The 17,500-nt window shown below is 38.7% G+C and overlaps 1 protein-coding gene and 1 long non-coding RNA gene across 3 annotated transcripts in view; one reads left to right on the forward strand and one right to left on the reverse strand.

Annotated features, from left to right (window-relative positions):
- LOC137999796 (ephrin-B3-like) overlaps positions 1-5,099 on the forward strand; it is an 11,359-nt gene extending 6,260 nt beyond the window's left edge. The window contains exons 2-6 of one of the 2 annotated variants that reach the window (XM_068845724.1): positions 736-815; positions 2,032-2,133; positions 2,525-2,776; positions 3,563-3,638; positions 4,131-5,099. In XM_068845724.1, the coding sequence (XP_068701825.1) occupies positions 736-815; positions 2,032-2,133; positions 2,525-2,776; positions 3,563-3,638; positions 4,131-4,191 (571 nt within the window). In that variant the 3' untranslated portion in view covers positions 4,192-5,099. Of the gene's footprint in view, positions 1-504; positions 816-2,031; positions 2,134-2,524; positions 2,777-3,562; positions 3,639-4,130 lie in introns of both variants that reach the window. The other variant, XM_068845714.1, reaches the window with a different exon arrangement.
- LOC137999804 (uncharacterized) overlaps positions 4,129-17,500 on the reverse strand; it is a 14,221-nt gene continuing 849 nt past the window's right edge. Inside the window, exons 2-5 of the long non-coding RNA XR_011123019.1 lie at positions 14,749-14,925; positions 14,455-14,628; positions 8,212-8,291; positions 4,129-5,499 (exon numbers count right to left, since the gene is read on the reverse strand). This is a non-coding gene — a long non-coding RNA (uncharacterized lncRNA). The remainder of the gene's footprint in view (positions 5,500-8,211; positions 8,292-14,454; positions 14,629-14,748; positions 14,926-17,500) is intronic.

Below are 17,500 nucleotides of genomic sequence, written 5' to 3' on the forward strand. Positions count from 1 at the left end.
AGTTTGTAGTTTATGGAAACCTGCGCACCAAAGAAATTGAACAGTTTTATCATCATTGTAAATAGAACATTGATTATCTGATGCACGGTCGCTTCCATAAACTTTGAAGTCGTTGATTCTCCAACTGTCCATTGGGGAAATCTGTGTTTACATTTTAGCACTTTCCTATCTGACAAGTTTTTTGCGAAAGCCACAGATATTCAAAACATGACAAAATGCTCAGGTGCGGCCAATTAATTATTGTTAACTTCACAATACTACACGGACATTGACATTATAAAACCGAAAATTAAGTCGGGTGATGCTTATGTATTTCATTTCCTATGTTTGGCTGGGTTGGACGTTTTTTCTTCAAACAACCAGTTTTTTCATTTTACCAAAAACTGGTCGCCCGGTAAACGACGACGGCTAATTTTGAGCACTGCATACATGTTTGTCACACTCCTATTGAAAAAGCTAACTTAGTGTTTTAATTTTTTCTGTCAATACTTTTACTCATTGCAGATTTAAAGAGGGGATATACCGCCTAAATGTTCTGCCAAACTCAAAAGTCAATCTCATCTGTCCACACGTAGCAATTTCGCTGGCTATGACAAATGGACCGCAAAGCAGTTCCCTGTTTGAGAATTTTTGGATAGTAGACAATTCTAGTTTCCACAGCTGCAATGTTAACACGTCCATCCCAGACAACAAAATTCTTCTGAGATGTGAAGATCCATCATCTCTTCATTATAGGTTATTGGTTTTTCAGTCATTCACTGCGGTTGGAGGACTTACCGGTACATTTAAAAGTGGAGAGACGTATTACTTTCTGTGTAAGTATAAAGTGTGTTTCTGTGCACTGCAGCAAGAGTTATAAACAGTAGAAAATGCCTTCCAAGATTCACTGGTAATGAATCCTTCTGCGTTTGGGCTGACAAGATTTTTGTTAATTATAAGAATGATTAATTCCCTCCCCCACTTCTTTTATACTGCTGTGTAAAAGCTGAGAGTTTAATCAGCTTTTACACAGTATATGGGCTGATTTTTAAGATTAACTTTAAAGTGCTACTAACTATAATCAAATGTTCATCCCTTGAATTTTTAGGTTCATATAGAATTCTAGGAAAGATAAAAAAGGCCGTGTTACCGTTTGGAAATATCTGCATTGGTTCTGGAGATGTTTAAGTTTGAAAAATATGTAAAATATGCAAATTAGATTACTGATGACGTCATTCACTCAACCCAATATAAAATCAAGTATATAAATAAAGCTATCTCGGTCAATTTGCAGCAAAGGCCATTGAAACTTGGTAGGCTAATAGTTATACAGGTAACACACCTTTGGCCAAAAAGAAATTGGTTACCATGGCAACTCACTCTTTTCCAGTCCCCTTCAACCTGATTCAATATTTTTGGTGATCATAAGCTAGAAAAACATTTAGCAAAGCAACAAACTTGACCTACCGTAACTTATTCATATGCTTGCAGGATCATGCAGATGAGGCACAATTGGCAAATATCAAAATAGAACGCCAAAGGTGGCCAGCAAAGCCTTTAATATCAGGGTGGTCTGGAGCCCAGTATATTGCCATGGTAACAAAACTGGTATACTCATATTATGGAACACATCTTCTAGAATCTTACTACAAAGAATCAAGCATTTCTGATACAAATTGGCTGGGATATCTTTTTCCGTCATATTTGATCATAATTCGCTTAAGTTTATGATGTCATCACTTGGCTAATTTGCATATTTTTAAAACTTGAATATCTCTGGAACAAAAAGAGATATATATTTGAAAATAGTAAAACAGTATTCTTCTTCTTGTACAGACTACATGTTTATGTCTTTAAATGGCTTAGATAGGAAACATGTGAATTTCGTCATAGTAGCACTTTAAGCGAGGTATAAAAAGAAAAAATATTTATTGTGGGCCATTTGTTTGAAACCAAATTCAGGAGGTTTTTAGCAACATTTTTTCTGAGTTTCTCACTTATCAGAGGATGGAATTTTATTGTTACCATTTTAATGGTTTAATGTTCAATAAGCAACGGCAAATGGCTCTACGGAGACTCTGGACAGTACAAGTAGAGGACACTGTGAACAATTTAACATGCGGTTACAGATATACATTTGCAGAGATAAAAAAGGTATGTTTGTTTTTTTGTTTTGTTTTGTTTTTAAAGTGATAATAGTAATGTGATTATCAGGATAAGAAAAAGGCCTGGGTGAAAGGCTGAAATTGTGAATAAGAAAAGAGTATGGGTAAAATTTATGGTTTCACATAATTGTTTTATTTTCAACTTAAAATGAAAAGAAAGATGCAAAGCATAGTAACCACTGCTTATGGCTTTACAACCTAAGGATGAAAACTGCTTGATAATAGGTCTTGCATTTCGTTGGCAGTACTGATGTTGAGAGATGAAACACCCAGAAATCAAGGTCGAATAGGATGCGTGGCTGAGGGTTATTAGACAAGGATCAGTATTAATGATCATGAAGTTCAAGTCAAACTTACATCGAATCATTTTGCATCACTAGATGTTCTGTGTTCTGAGGTCGAATCATCAACAACACCATACACATTACCTAAAGGCAGCACATTACCTACAGGCAGCACATTACCTACAGGCAGCACATTACCTACAGGCAGCAATCAAAAGACTACAACACCAATAAAAACTACTGAAGAAACCACTACTGTGAAAACCATCAAACCCACTGATGCCCCTTATCTTCCAATTGATGCCAAGTCTCAAAACAGAACTAACCAGAAATCTCCTGAAAGGACTGGTAAGCCAGAGGCTTAAGATTATTATATTGAGGTGTTTTTTTTAAAACAGTATTCGATACTTGTTGTAATTTTTGTCTTGAGCTGAGCAGATTTCTATTCCAAAATATTAATATTACATGAAGTATGTATATTTTTCGGGGTGATGGAGATCTGAAACCTTGATAAGATTAGGTGCTGCAGGCATAAATGTAACTGGGGAAAGTAAGGTGTTGGTGTGAAGGGGGCTCTTTCTAGATTCCTAGATTAAGGGATGGTGTTTAGGATGCATGCCTCCCCACTAGACACTTTGTAGACTCTAATTATCTTTCAATAAATAGGGAAACCACTAAAGCCCAGCATCCGTTAAAGATTCTATAGCGATAAGTGACATGTACATGTGAACACTGGCCACTTTATTTTGCTTCTGCTACAGTGTACCTGTAGATTGTGCAGGGTTACTATTTGAATTTTTTTATGATTATTATTATTATTACAGGATCAAGAAATTCTAACTTGCCTATTGGCCAAGCAAACTTCATTACCTACTTGCCCAAGGGGTACCTCCTCTCGTCTAGACTCATAAATTTTTCATCAAAAAAGAGAAAACAAGTTGCGTTATGTTAGAACTTTTGAAATACCGTAATTTGATTGTAAAACAAGAGGGAGTGGCTGATGAAAACTGAGATACTATATGTAATGCCCAAGATTTTAAAATGGAAAACTATTGCTATGGACAAGAACATCATTGACCTTTTCAACTTTTTTTAAAATTCTCTAATCTTAATTTTTTCAACCATTTCTTGCAGTTTTGTGGTTAATAGTAACAGTAATTTTAGGAATACTGCTGGCTGTGTCTTTGGTACTGAACTTATATTTTTTTAGGTAAGTAGTTTTTAAGATTATTGATTGATTTTAGATATTGTCACTTCTTAAATCTGATGATTGAATAATAATTCTTTATCTATCCATTCCTTAAATATCTTTCAATGTGCTACAGTATTGGTGAAGGAAGAAAGTCTCAATGGATAACTGTGAAGGGTAGTCAGTTGGTAATAGTGTCTTCTCAATGTCGTTTTCCCTTTGTTCAATATGGCATTAAAAATGTAATTTTTATCCCTGCATCAATCTTTTAGCAAGGCAAGGCTGAAGGGTCTTTGCACAAGACATAAATTTACTATATCAGAGTCTGTACACTCCTATGATGGTGTGAGCAACAGTGCTTGCTTAACTTTTCATGCCTGTGTCTTTTGGGGGATGGGTTTGAGGTATGCTTACCAGTGGTTCATGTAGTATAGTGCACTGTAAAAAGATCACTATTGTACTGTACATGCCAAGATGACTCAATGCTGATGGTTTTATTCTGATTTTTAACAGGAAACACCGCCATGACACAAAACCTGCGAAGAGTGAGTCAGATGAAGCTGTTGATGTGTAAAACAAATTATACCCAACATAATTTTGGGGACCAAAATATTAAAATTTTTGCATAACTGTAAAATAAATTTTAGTTTTTGGGGATAATTTTTCCTCACCAACTTTTCAGCAAATTGTATCTTTTAAAAGAGTTTTCAACTTGCATAGCTCTATGAGCCCTAGTATTTTTATTAAAGCAACGTGACATGTTGTCACAGTATTTGTTAGCAAGAAATATGTTAGGCGATGAAACGAGAGTAAGCTTTCAACACACATCAGAGAATTTTACCCAGGGCCTGGAATTTTCTTGAAAAAAAAAAAAAAAAATAGAAAAAACACAAAATTGTTCGTCTGGAAGAATTATCAATTTCATTGCTAACCAGTGTTCTTATTGTGGTTTTGTGGTAATTGTTTAATCTTTGTGCTAAATTCTGGTTTTAGAGTTTTTCTTTGAGCACCTATCAATTCATAGCTTGCTCTTTCCATCGTTATCATTCTGTCGCCTTCATCAAGTGTCCGTTTTGTCATACATGTTGTAGAAAAATGGTAAATGTTAGTAATTCATACATACATGTTGCCAAATTATGTGATAAGCTTTTTTATAGCATCGCATCTGATAAAGACCATAGCCAGAACAGCTTACTTCCGCCATTATATAAGAATGCAAGGTGTAACTTAAGAAACTATCAGCCTTACCATGTGCCACATGTCCGCACCAATAGGGCAAAGAACTCGTTTATTCTCGCAATGGCCTGCCAAGCGAATCAGTTTTAGAAATGTAATTAAGGTTTTATTAAATTGGGTATTATTTATTAGATTCCTTTAAGATATAGATAGCATTATAAATATTAGTATGTATACATTACGTAATTCAGCCTATGGGCTGCGATATGATTTTAATAAACCTTACCAGACCTAACCTAACATAAATTGTAAGTGTTTCCTGGCTTCCAAATCAGAATATTTTTATTATAATGAGGATTTTTAACTTACTGTACCTCAAAAGGGCCCGGGATTAAAAAAGATAATCCCTGCATTATTGTTTGTGGTGCATGAGCAGTTTCTTTACGAAAAATTAAACTGATTGAAGAACTCACCAGGGAAGGTGTGGCCCAGTGGTTAGGGTGCTTGCCTTGTGATCCAGAGATCCCCGGTTCAAGACCCGCTCTGACCACTTGTTGAATTTGTTCCTGGTAGTCCCTGATTCAACTTCTCAGCTGCACTTGTAAAGAGCCAATTGGTTTGCCTCCGGTCAGTTGGGATTCTTAACAGTTGTTGTTGTTCTGTTCCGTTGCTTCGTTGCTTGTGTTTCTTTGGCCCTGAAAAGCTCCTATGGGGAGCAGTCAGTTAAGTATGTATTGTTATTGTATTATATTGATGTGACAGACTACAAAACACTTCCATGAACACATAATGATAATAACAACTTTATTTGATAAAGTGTCTGTGGATTTAGCGCAAGAACATTAATTGGGGACACTAACGAAATTAACTTAAATCAAATCACTTGAAATCAAATATTGGTTGTGGGGAGGGGAAAACCGGAGTACCCGGAGAAAAACCTCTCGGAGCAGAGAAGAGAACCAACAAACTCAACCTACACATGAATGGCAGGCCTGGGAATCGGACCGGGGCCACATTGGTGGGAGGTGAGTGCTCTCATCACTGCACCATGATACCATTCCCGATTGTTTGAAGGGTAGTTAGCACTTGTAATCTACCAGATGTAGCTCAGTTGGTTTTAAAAGTGCCTATCCCAATAGATTTTGATTGATCTTACAGGACAGGACGTAAAATATTTTTTAATGCACTTTACATGATAAGTTTATTAGTCAGAAACACGCCTATATCCCATTCAGTGATTGAACTCAGATATCAGAAGATAAGTTTAATAAAATAAGTCAGCATCAATAGCATTAATGTTTATACAACAGCGGAAGAACTAGGGTTCTGCAGGGAACAACCGGAATGCACACGCAAACTGAGTGTCAAGTATTTATGAGTCAATGAGTCATGAGTCAATGAGTCAGCAAGTTAGTGCAGTTAATTCAACCATAAAATGAAAGCTAAAAGCGGACGTGACCACTTCAACAAAGGGGCCACACTGTTGCCAGGCAAAATGCACGTACTGGAAAACACAATTAAGTTTACTCACAAAGGCGTTCCAACGTCTCTCACGGAAACTTTCGTGCGTATACTGATCTCGTAAACAATTTAATTCATACCTGGACACACTAGGATATATTTCTTATTTGGAATTAATCCATCTGGATTAACTAGAGAAGCTAAAAGGACTGTGTTGACAAGTGCTGTACTCCTAGTCTTTAGTGTAAATAAAGGCTGTAACGCTAAAGTTAGGTGGAATGTTCTTGTACAGTTGGGAAAACAACCCTGTAATACCATCATTATTGTTGTAGAAATTCCGATACCTTACTAATCCGTTAATCCCGCGTTGACGTTTTTAGTTTAGGGTTTGGCTTAGCCAGGTACATTAATTTAGTTTAGTTTAGTTTTTGTTACTATAAGTTTATTAGTTTACAAGTCACGTTTCGTCCAGAAGGTTTAGGTTAGTGATCCTGGTCAACCTTACGGGAAGTTTTGGGTTCGAGCCCAGACCGGACCAACCTTCAGCTGGGTATTTTTTTTATAACTTAGAAGAACAAAAAGCCTTTTCAATGCTTAGTCCGGAAAATTGCCTTTCCGTTTGACCTCAAACCGAAATTTCCGGATTTTTTGGCTAAATGGTAAGCACCCCTCGTCTCCTGCATCTTTGGTATTTGAGCCCACTCACTAATCGCAAAGGGTACGTCTTTCCCTGTTGTGTTGTCAAGGTTGGGGTGCGGAAAAATTATCTACCGAAGACAAAAGAACTCGTCGACACGCTTTTGGAAACCATTTAAGGGCATTTCATAGATACAGAAATACAGTGTTTGTGTAGAAATCCGTAACTAATTGAAAAAATTCGCAGAACACCGAAAAGCTAGAGAGAACAAGTCCCCCAAAAGTGTCGCGATTTTTTCGATTTTAACGATTTTTGCGAAAATTGCGAAAAATCGCAAAAATGGCAGAACATTGAAGAGCTAGTGCCGCAGTGCCGTAGTCGATGAATAATGAAGTCTAGTAAGTTGGTTGAACGACTGCTACCGCAGTGCCGTAGTCGATGAACAGTGAAGTCTAAGTTAGTTGAACGACTGAGAATTGTTCAACACGGTTCGTCCCCGACCAGTTTTGAAAACTGCAACGGCTATCTTGAGGGGAGAAGCGGACTATATTCCAGGTTCAATTTCAAAGTGAAAACAAATTTCACGCTAGGAAGAATTTCCAGCTAGTAAATATTACACACTAGTGAAAGCACAACCTTTAATAGTCTATTTTTTCCAGTCTTGACCTGGGCCACATTTTGTCAGTGGTACCTTTTAATATTTACTCTTCCGGAACAAATTTTGTTAAAACGTAAAAAAACATCCAGATGCCGGCTGCCGTTCTTTTCCGTTGCCATTTGTGGGTATTGATTACTGTATTCGCACCGACATCTAACTTTGTCCATCCAGCAACAACAGTATTATCGAAGACTAAGACATTCATTTGGCCTTATGAACTCCTTTTCTCCCTTTGGGTATAAAAGGAACTTCTCGAAAATCCTTGACTGGTGGGAAATACTGGAACTAGAACATGAATTTTGCCTCTTGAGGACCGGGAAATCTGCTTTTGCAATAGTAACGCAAAAAGTACTAATCACATCTATTTGGGGTGGTTTTAGCTGCAAGAACGGTTCGCTTCCATTTTCTTACTGAAATCCATATTTCTGGAAATCAAGACACGAACGCGAGGACTATATTTTCGCGCATATGGAACTACACATATTACTCCGTTTAGCATTCAATTTGCTGCTGGCATTTTGTCGAAACGAAAGGACTGAAAGGAAAAGACCTTATGTGCTACAGTCAAACAAAAGTGTTTCTGAACAGTCATGGTTTAATGAAGGTGTATTTCTTGTCAAGATCAACATGATCAACATCATAAAATCAAAAGGCGTTCTTACCTGCTGGACATACTTTTATGATGATCTCTTAACCAGGCTACTGGAACAATGACCCAGCCCGCTGCTGACTGAAGGATGCACTAAAGATGATTCACAAAATACAAAAGACAGTTGAGACCATAAGTACCAGACCCTGCAAAAAGACATTCAGATGAAAGGAAGGACATAGATGAAAAGATTAGTTACCTAGAAATCAGCAGAGTTTGGATGTAGCAAAAATTGTCCAAAACCCGTAAAAATTCAGTTGCATCACCCAAACTAGAGCCACAAAACAACGACCGCGACTATCTGCCAGTAGTCGTTTTGCCACTGTAAGTGAAGATGATTTCGCGTTGAAATGTTTTTTTTTTTCTCTTTTTTGAAATAATCACCTGTGTATTTATACTAAAACAATGATTTGCCTCAGGCTCAGTGATAAACGGTGAATATTCACCCCGACTTCGTCTCGGTGAATATTTAACAATTATTCCATGAGCGCGCGTTGGATATGAGATGGTAAATAGCCATCGAGGTGCGTAGCGCCGAGTTGGCTATAACCACTCTCATATCCAACAAGCGCGAATGGAATAATTGTTTTATTAAATTCCTTAAACTCCAAAAGTTTCGAAGTACGAAATACGAGCGAAAAAAAGCGAGAAAATCCTAGCGAAATCGAAAAAAAGTTGATGAAGATGCGATGTTGTGTAATACCTCGTGGTCAGACAGACGCAGGCTCATCACAAAAACATTTCTTACCTTTTCGCGTATCTCTAAGCTTCGAAAGTGATCCAAACTTTCCACAAAAACGTTTTTCTTTTGCTTTATTCCGAAAGAAATTTCGCTTTCTGGCGTAAACGTTTTTAGTTTAGCAACGCTAAGCGCAAACTGAGATTGAGTGAACCAATCAGAGCACGAGAATTGCATTATCCGAGGTTGAGAATTTAATAATCAACGATAATCACTTCGCCTTCGGCGAATAATTGTTAACTATTGAGACGGAATATCCGCGCGCAATAAATAAAATGAGTTGTCTATCTAAATCCCAACATTGACACCATAACAAAAGACAGGGATGTTCAAAAAAGAAATTGTATTGTTTGCTGACAGCCTTTTAATAACTGACGTATTCAGTTAACATTTTGTACACGGCTTTTTTCTCTTTCAATTTTATACACCTGCTCGACTTTGCACTAGCCTGCGGTGCACCTTAGTTATCACTCACAGCCAGCGCTATCTTTGAACTTTCCTGACCAGGTGTAATTTTACTGCTCCAGCCAAAATTAGCCAGAGCACAATTTCAAAAGCCGCAGGAAGCCAGAAGGGAAGTGAAATTATTTTTTCAGCCAGCATCGTATTCAAAGGGTCGACCACAGCAAGAAAAACGTTTCGGCAAAATTCCCAGCTAGAGTTTCTCATCCATTATTGAGTAACCAGCCAGCAAATTCCTAGCCTGAGGAGCGGATCCGTTGGGTACTCCTGAATTGACACTGTCGCTAAAAGCGTAATTATGTAGGACAGCTCATTAACCGAACCGCAAAATGAAAGCTAAAATTTTACGAGAGTTCTTAGGCCTAATGACTGAAACGAGCAATAAACGAGTGCTTTCTACTTCACATGATCTCGTGAAAAGTGTAGTTAACCCTAGCCGCAAAATGAAAGCTAAAATTTGACGAAAATGCTTAGGCCTAATCAGTAAACTAGTGCATCCTTCTTCACACGATCTCGCGAAAAGTGTACTTAACCGAGCCGCAAAGTGAAAGCTAAAATTTTACGAGAGATCTTAGGCCTAATCACTGAAACGAGCGCTTACTTTAGGCTTAATCAGTAAACGAGTGCTTCACATGAACTCGCGAAAAGTGTAGTTGACCGAGCCGCAAAATGAAAGCTAAAATTTTACGAGAGTTCTGAGGCCTAGTCACTGAAACGAGCGCTTAGGATAAATCAGTAAACAAATGGCGATAAAATATTATTTCATGTTCTCATTTTTGTGGATACGATGTTTTCAAAAAGGTCGCGCACGAGTCCTGAGAATTGACACTGTCGCTAAAAGCGTAATTATGTAGGACAGCTCATTTACCGAACCGCAAAATGAAAGCTAACTTACGAGGTAAAGTCATATTTATGAAAGCTAACTCACGAGATATATTCACGCGTAGCGGGCTTGTTTCGGCTCGTGGATTAAAAAACGAGGTATATTTATGCGGAGCGCGCTTGTTTTGGCTCGGGTATATCTATTTGTAGCGCGCTAGTAGAATAACTTGGGGGTTTGAAAAAGTGTTTGCTATCATATGATTCACAAAATTAAAGAAAGGGTACAAGTCATGTATTTTGTTTTGTTGTTGTTGCACAGGTAACCCAGGCTCATTCTGTGTGCCACATAGGTAAATATAGAGAACATATGAGGCGAAGTTTAGGTCTGGAAATTTGCAAGAAAATGGAAATAAAAATCGATAAAACTTACCATGTGGTGAGCTGTTGTTGTCTATAATACGTACACGAAATTTCGGGAAAAATCGTCCCCGTTCACCTTCCTTCATAGTATAGTGACAAGGTAGGAGACGTAAGCCAGCGTAGGGACTCCGATCGACCCAAAACAAGCACGATTTTTTTCGTGAAAATCGAATCCAGTCGCTAAATGAACACGCCAGGCTCGTGGAACATGAATTTCTCTAAACCATGAATCCATTGAAGCATCTCCAGGTAGCAACGCGAAGCCACCAGACTCCGTAAAACTTGTAAGTTAACCTGCTAAAATGGCGGCCAGAAAGCGTTGTCCTCGCAAAGTGTCCAATTCAAAATGGCAATGAACTCGGGACGCCTGGTGACGAGGGGAATATATGTCCCCCTGGAGGGAGGGGAGTCCCAGATTGCTCAGTGAGTTTTGTTTTTAGCAATTTGGGACTCCCCTCCCTCCAGAACTTATTATACCTTTATTTCCATTTTCTTACAAATTTCCAGACCTGAACTTCGCCTCATATGTGCTCTGTATTTACCTATGTGGCACATACAGTGAGCCTGGGTTATCTGTGGTTGTTGTCGTTGTAACAAACGAGGCATCGATGCGCTCGATTAAGCAACGGAGTTGTTATTCATTTTGGCGACTGCGGGACTGCGGAAGCAGCATTGCAACTCGAATGCCGCACTGCGGGAGCAGTTTTTCGAGTTAGATAATTTGTGGGCCAGGTATTCTGAAATCTAGCCCTTGAATATTTGCCAGCACAACAAGTTCGAGTTCTCCATATGACAATTTTCCTACCCATTTTAAGACAGAATTCCGATTTTTGATACCCTGTTTAAGACATTTAACCCAGTTTAAGACAAAAATTGATGAATCGATACCCTGATTAAGACAAACTAGACCCTCCGTGAGGGTACACTGGGTTGCCTGTGGTACGTGCACCGTTCCAGACAATTTTTTCAAGTTGGGCGGTCATTAAGAAGTCATACCAGACGAGGCCCTTTGGCTCACAGGTCCTCACACGTTCGTACGACGAAACAGACATGTCCTTGCGTAATATGTAGCTCTAACAGTGCACGATATTGTTTTGGTATTGTCTATCATTGTAGTGCTATGGTAGAAGTCTTGGGTAAATAGTCTGAGAAGACATGGCCGGAATTCAGCTTACAGAGCACTACTAAAAAACTTCTCCCATATCACATTTCAACCTTAAGCTCGAAAATTCAATACACAACATGATATTATAATTCACAAAGGCAGAAAATACCACAGAATCCTTTTCCAGCGAAAAATTTATTGAAACAAACAACATATTTGCTCTTAGAGGCGAAAACCTCTTCCTATTTCATTGCGTGCGTGAAGACAAGAAACTCAATCGTGTCAAATTACCATGTACTTCAGGTAAATACAGCTCACTTTGATTTCGTCTCGACGGGCGATAGATTGTTGTCGAAGTCCAGTACTCGTCGCTTTTGAGATTCCTGCCTAGTTTATCCAACTGACTTTCCATTATTGAGCTCCATAAGGGTATATTTTGTTTAAGGATCCACTAAAACGCCATCCGCGTTACATGACTTTCGACGCCATTGCAGGCTAAGTTAATTAATGATTCTACTGTGTCCACCAGAGAAATCTACGCAGTTCCACTACCCTCTCGATCCTAAGAAAATACGCGCAAAAGGCTCTATGCACAAAGACACCACTTACCAGGAGAGTGACAGGGAAGACTTTTACCGACACGGAAAAAAAAAATACTAAAAAAAAGAAAACAAACAAACAAAACGCAGACCTCGACTGGGTTTGCCATAGGCAACCCAGTAAAAATGATAAATTCGATACCCTGTTCAAGACAAAAATCCCGAAAAACATACCCTGGCTGGCCGCACGTCCCCATTAAGTCCTTATAAGGGAGTACCCCCGCCGGGGTTTTACTACATGCAAAGAGCAAATTGTTTTCTTTATTCACACCACACACCACACTTTCAGTAAATCGTAATTTTTATTCCAGTTATTTTTAAAGTTCATTGCTTTCAGTTACTAATGATTGCTACACTGCTTAAGAGCTTTGAGAAACTATAGATTCAAGGTTCAGTGGTTTTGGATTCGTTGGTTGACACGCAGTGAAATTCAAGAATTCTTACGCCGCCAAACGGTCAGCATTTGATTGCTGGCACTCCATTCCCAAGATGTGATATATCAAACTGTCGTGCTTGTTCGGGCTTGTGACCCACAGACAAATGGCGACTCTTGTCGTGGCCTTGTGTTCGCTTTCTTTTCAGTGTTCCGCGATTTTTGCGATTTTACGCAATTTTCGCAATTTTCGCTAAAATCGCAAAAATCGCAACTCTTGTGGGGGACTTGTGTTCACTTTCTTTTCAGTGTTCGGCGGTTTTTGCGATTTTTCGCAAAATTCGCAATTTTCGCTAAAATCGCAAAAATCACAACACTTTTGGGGGACTTATTCTTCGATTTTTGCGCATTTTCGCAATTTTCGCAAAAATCGTTAAAATCGCAAAAATCGCAACACTTTTGGGGAACTTGTCTTCTCTAGCTTTTGAGAGTTCCGCGATTTTTGCGATTTTTCGCTAAATTCGCAATTTTCGCAAAAATCGTTAAAATCGCAAACATCGCACAACACTGAAAAGGTAGAGAACACAAGTCCCCGAGAAGATTTTTCGCAATTTTCGCAAAAATCACGAGTCCTAGTTGGGGATTTGTCTTTGCAAAATTTACGATTTTTGCAATTTTTCGCAAAATTCGCAATTTTCGCATTTGCGTGCAAACCTGAACATAAGTGTGGATCGATCAAGGCAAACCGATTCACCCGGTTGAATCTCCCTCTGATAGAAGGAGGAAGGTAGAGTTCCGGCTCTTGCCATCGTTGTTTCCTGTCGGACAGATCGCTGACGCACTGCTGCACCAAACGTTTGCGCCCAATCCCTCATGGTCTGTATGCATTGTGGTGCCATTGGTACAGCTGGCAAAGGTTGAAGGACTGGAGGTATGGCCGACAGGTTCATGGTACGTTCTAGTACAGGGTACAAAGACATTCGGTTTGTAAAATAATTCTCCGTCCAGTGAGTTGTTCTTTTTACACCTTCTTTGGCTGCATTTCCAAAATTTCTTGCGTAATCCAGCACGGTACATAGTGCATCTTTGTGATGTACGGTGGAATGAAGATTCTCGACGTAGTGTCATACAGCTTAAAAGATTCAGGGCGTAGTATCCGTGTGTCTCTGAAACCTGCTGAAGCTTCTTGACATTTCAATGGATGCAACAGTCTTGGCTGGGGACCGTTGAGGTTTTTTGGTAAACTGTCAAACTCGCCTCTAATACAACTTTCATTTCTGCGCAAGATTTGCAGAGTATCGCTGACAAGCCCAACCGCCTCTTGAATGGTAGAGAGCTTACACGTCTGGTGGTCTTTTTCATGGCTGTAAATCTTGCCCATCGCATTAAAAAACTCAGCTGCTTTCTTCAGCAAAGTTAAGATCTTAATACAATTAGTCTGCGCATCACAAACGTATAAAACGTGATCGAACTCCACGCAAACTGTACCTGCAAGGCCACTTATATTAAGGAGCTTCAATAAAGTTTGTATATTTGTAGTTTGTATGTACATATAGTTTTTATAATATCAACTTCCTTTAAAATATCTGAAATGTCGGCTTGTATTTGTATGATGAGTAGGATAAAATTTGTCTCTCTATTTATACAACGGCTTAAATTTATTTTTCGCGTGACGTCTTTTAATGGAAACATGCTGTTGAATTAAGACAGCTGAAACTATGGTATCATTTGCGTACCTTCTTCAATCTTCTCCCTTTTTGCCAGAGTTAAAGACCGTTCTTCAGGGCCTGGGTTGTTTGCTCGTTTTCCAACTACCTCTGCCGTGGATTGGTCATCGTCTCTAGACACAACATCCACCCCAATTCTTGGTGAAACGGTAGAAAAGGCTATTTCGATTGGGTATATGGTGACTGGGGCAAAAAATTCATAACTAAGCCACTGGATGGTATTGTCTATTGCGTAGAAATTTTAACTAAATAAAGCAAACAAACTCACAGAAAATGTAATGTCCGTAATAGATTTTCACTTACGTTGGAGCGTGTCTGTTCCATTCCTTATGGACGGGAATTAAAGTGCAACTTGCACGTCAGTGTTTATCCCCAAACATTGTGTGCCTTTGTTTGAATCGGACTTATCCATCCTTGCAATGTGGACATCTAAATGAGTTGCAATGTTTTTTCGCTACATCGCGCAGACCTCCCAATGGGCTAATGAAAATAAAAAGATAGGGAGGATGTGGTTTGTCATTTTTGTAGGTTGCGACATTTCTAATTTCAATGCAAGTGTTTCATCACTTCATGTAATGTCAAAGCTGTATTAGTAATACATTGCATTACAAGTTATCTTGGGCTCGGCACATTAAACCTCAATTCCCACCAAGGGAGACTCAAGGGAGGGAGCGTTGTGTGAAGCCCCCAAACAATGACTCGACTGCAAATGAGACCATTATGACCCATTATAGACAATATATTTTAAAACCTAAAGTAAGCAAATTTCTTTAGGACTTGGTTTGTTCTGGGTTAAGAGTAAAAGGAAAAACCTGAAATCTATAGAACTGAAAGCGACTAGATGATATATAGTGGTTCTCAATAATTTCCCATACATTATTTTTCAACCGCAATGCAAAGAAATGAATCCAGATTGTCCAGGATTGCAAGGTTTTAAAATAGTAAGTACAAGAAATGGAACTTTCCACACTGTTTCCTTTTCCTTAACCTTCCGTGAAATTTCAGCACGGAATTTCTATTTCTGCAAAAATTGCTGCTTTTCCCCGTTTCATGAAAAAGGGTCGCACAATATATTATATCCACAGTAACCTCCAGATCGTTCGACATACCTCTTGAGGGTAATAGCCAAAACGCGGGGTCGGGTTGCGTTTTTTTTACCCTTTTTTTTTTGTTTCAATTCTGGTCGTTACATATGGGTTATTGACCAAGCGTGAGGTCAAGATGGCTAGATATTGGCCAAGTTCTGTTTTTTGCGTGTTTATGGACCGAGTCGAGGTCCATACACACGAACAAGCTTGGTCAATAAAGGATTTATTATATGACTTAAGAGCCATTTTCCGAGAAAATCGAAAATCGCAAGACACTCGTAAAAAAATCGATTTTTTTTTTCTTTTGCCAAAACATCCCTTTTAGTGACCTAATTCAAGAAAAAATAGTTTTGGGTTCAAGCGATTCATTGTACGGGAGAAATGACAAAAGGTTTGAAAAATCGATTTATTGCTGGTTTTTCGCCCTTAAAAACAACAGAATCCGACCTCAACTTCGAGAAAACGGTGAACGCATAAGAAACAATCCCTAACATCGAAACTTCAGTATACCTGCCAACATTTTCTGAGATATAGGCGTGAGATTTTTATCCTGGGAGTGCTGGGATTCTTGAAGACGACACGAACATTTCCGAAGATTTCCGAAGATGTCCGAAGTCTTCCGAAGACGCCCGAAGTCTTTCGAAGACGTATATACGCGAGCTCGCTCCCAGTGCTTTTCACTTCAAAAATCAGAGATCGCGAGGAAGGTATTGTCATTTATTCATTTTACACATGGTTTTCGTTCCTTACATGGGTCTGAGTTAACATATTTTTGGAAATTGTGTCAAGCAAGACGGCAACAACTCACATTTTTCAATCAGGCGTGAGAAATTGGACCGCGGGCGTGAGCCGGCGTGAGATCGAAGTTTTCAACTCGCAGGCGTGAGACTCACGCCTAAGGCGTGAGAGTTGGCAGGTATACTTCAGGCGAATATTATTTCGTTCTTAATCTTTAAAGCCCTAAAAGAAAATTTGAAGAAATAAGTTTTTTACATTTACAATCGACAAGTTTAAAAGGGACATATTTGTGTCTCTTGAAATGTTAGAAAATGAAAGCGAACTTTAACTGTTGAAAAAGCCCTCTGGTATATGCCGCTTCCTAGTAAAACCCATATAGAATAAAGCCTTGGCTATTGAAGTAAATTACGGGAAAGTTTTAGCTCTGTAAATTGAAATACAGCCCTGACACTGGAACAAGCAATTTGAGAATTTCATTTAATAAAATGTCTGCAAATTAAGGACGGCCCGCTGAAGGAATTCATTCTAAACGCGAAGTTTAGTGCAAAAGGACTACTTACTGTTGCTTGTAATATGTTTTTACAGTGAAAATGTTATTTCTAGCTTTCAGCTGTGTTGGTGAGAGCCATAAATAACTTTTTATATGACGACTGAAAAACGTTTGTTCAGCCACATTGCCGCAGCGAAATCATCGAGATCGCAACTTCGAACTGAAACTGTCATCGCTTGATGAAACTCCGTTACCACAATGGTAAAATAGTTTTCTTCAGAGGGAAAAAGCAGAATTAAAATGCATTCGAAACCGTTGACTTCGATTTTGAATTTGTTTAGTTAAGATTTAAAGCCACCACAAGGTCTTATGACTTCTACTGACCCACGAATCGGTTACATATGCCAAGGTCACGTTAGCAAACTGTCACGAAATACTCAATAGCTTCTGTTTTCGTTCTTTGTTTTGTTGGTAAAAAAATACATACACTTTTCACAGAACAGACCTTCTTGCTTTATTTGATTTATATATTTGTATTGGTCCAGACACATGCATATGCTGACTGGTTGTAAAAGACATTCATCACAGTTTGCAGCAGTGAATAGATTGTTTAATGGTGGACATAGAAATTTTATCATGTCCGGCAGCTTTACCCGGTTTGAATGAGCTGGCAATGTTGATAATTTCCTCTTTCTAGATGAAACATAACAGCCGGTTACCTGAAATCTATTGGGTTACG

The sequence above is a fragment of the Montipora foliosa genome, chromosome 1, assembly GCF_036669935.1.
Source record: "Montipora foliosa isolate CH-2021 chromosome 1, ASM3666993v2, whole genome shotgun sequence".
Taxonomy (NCBI): domain Eukaryota; kingdom Metazoa; phylum Cnidaria; class Anthozoa; order Scleractinia; family Acroporidae; genus Montipora; species Montipora foliosa.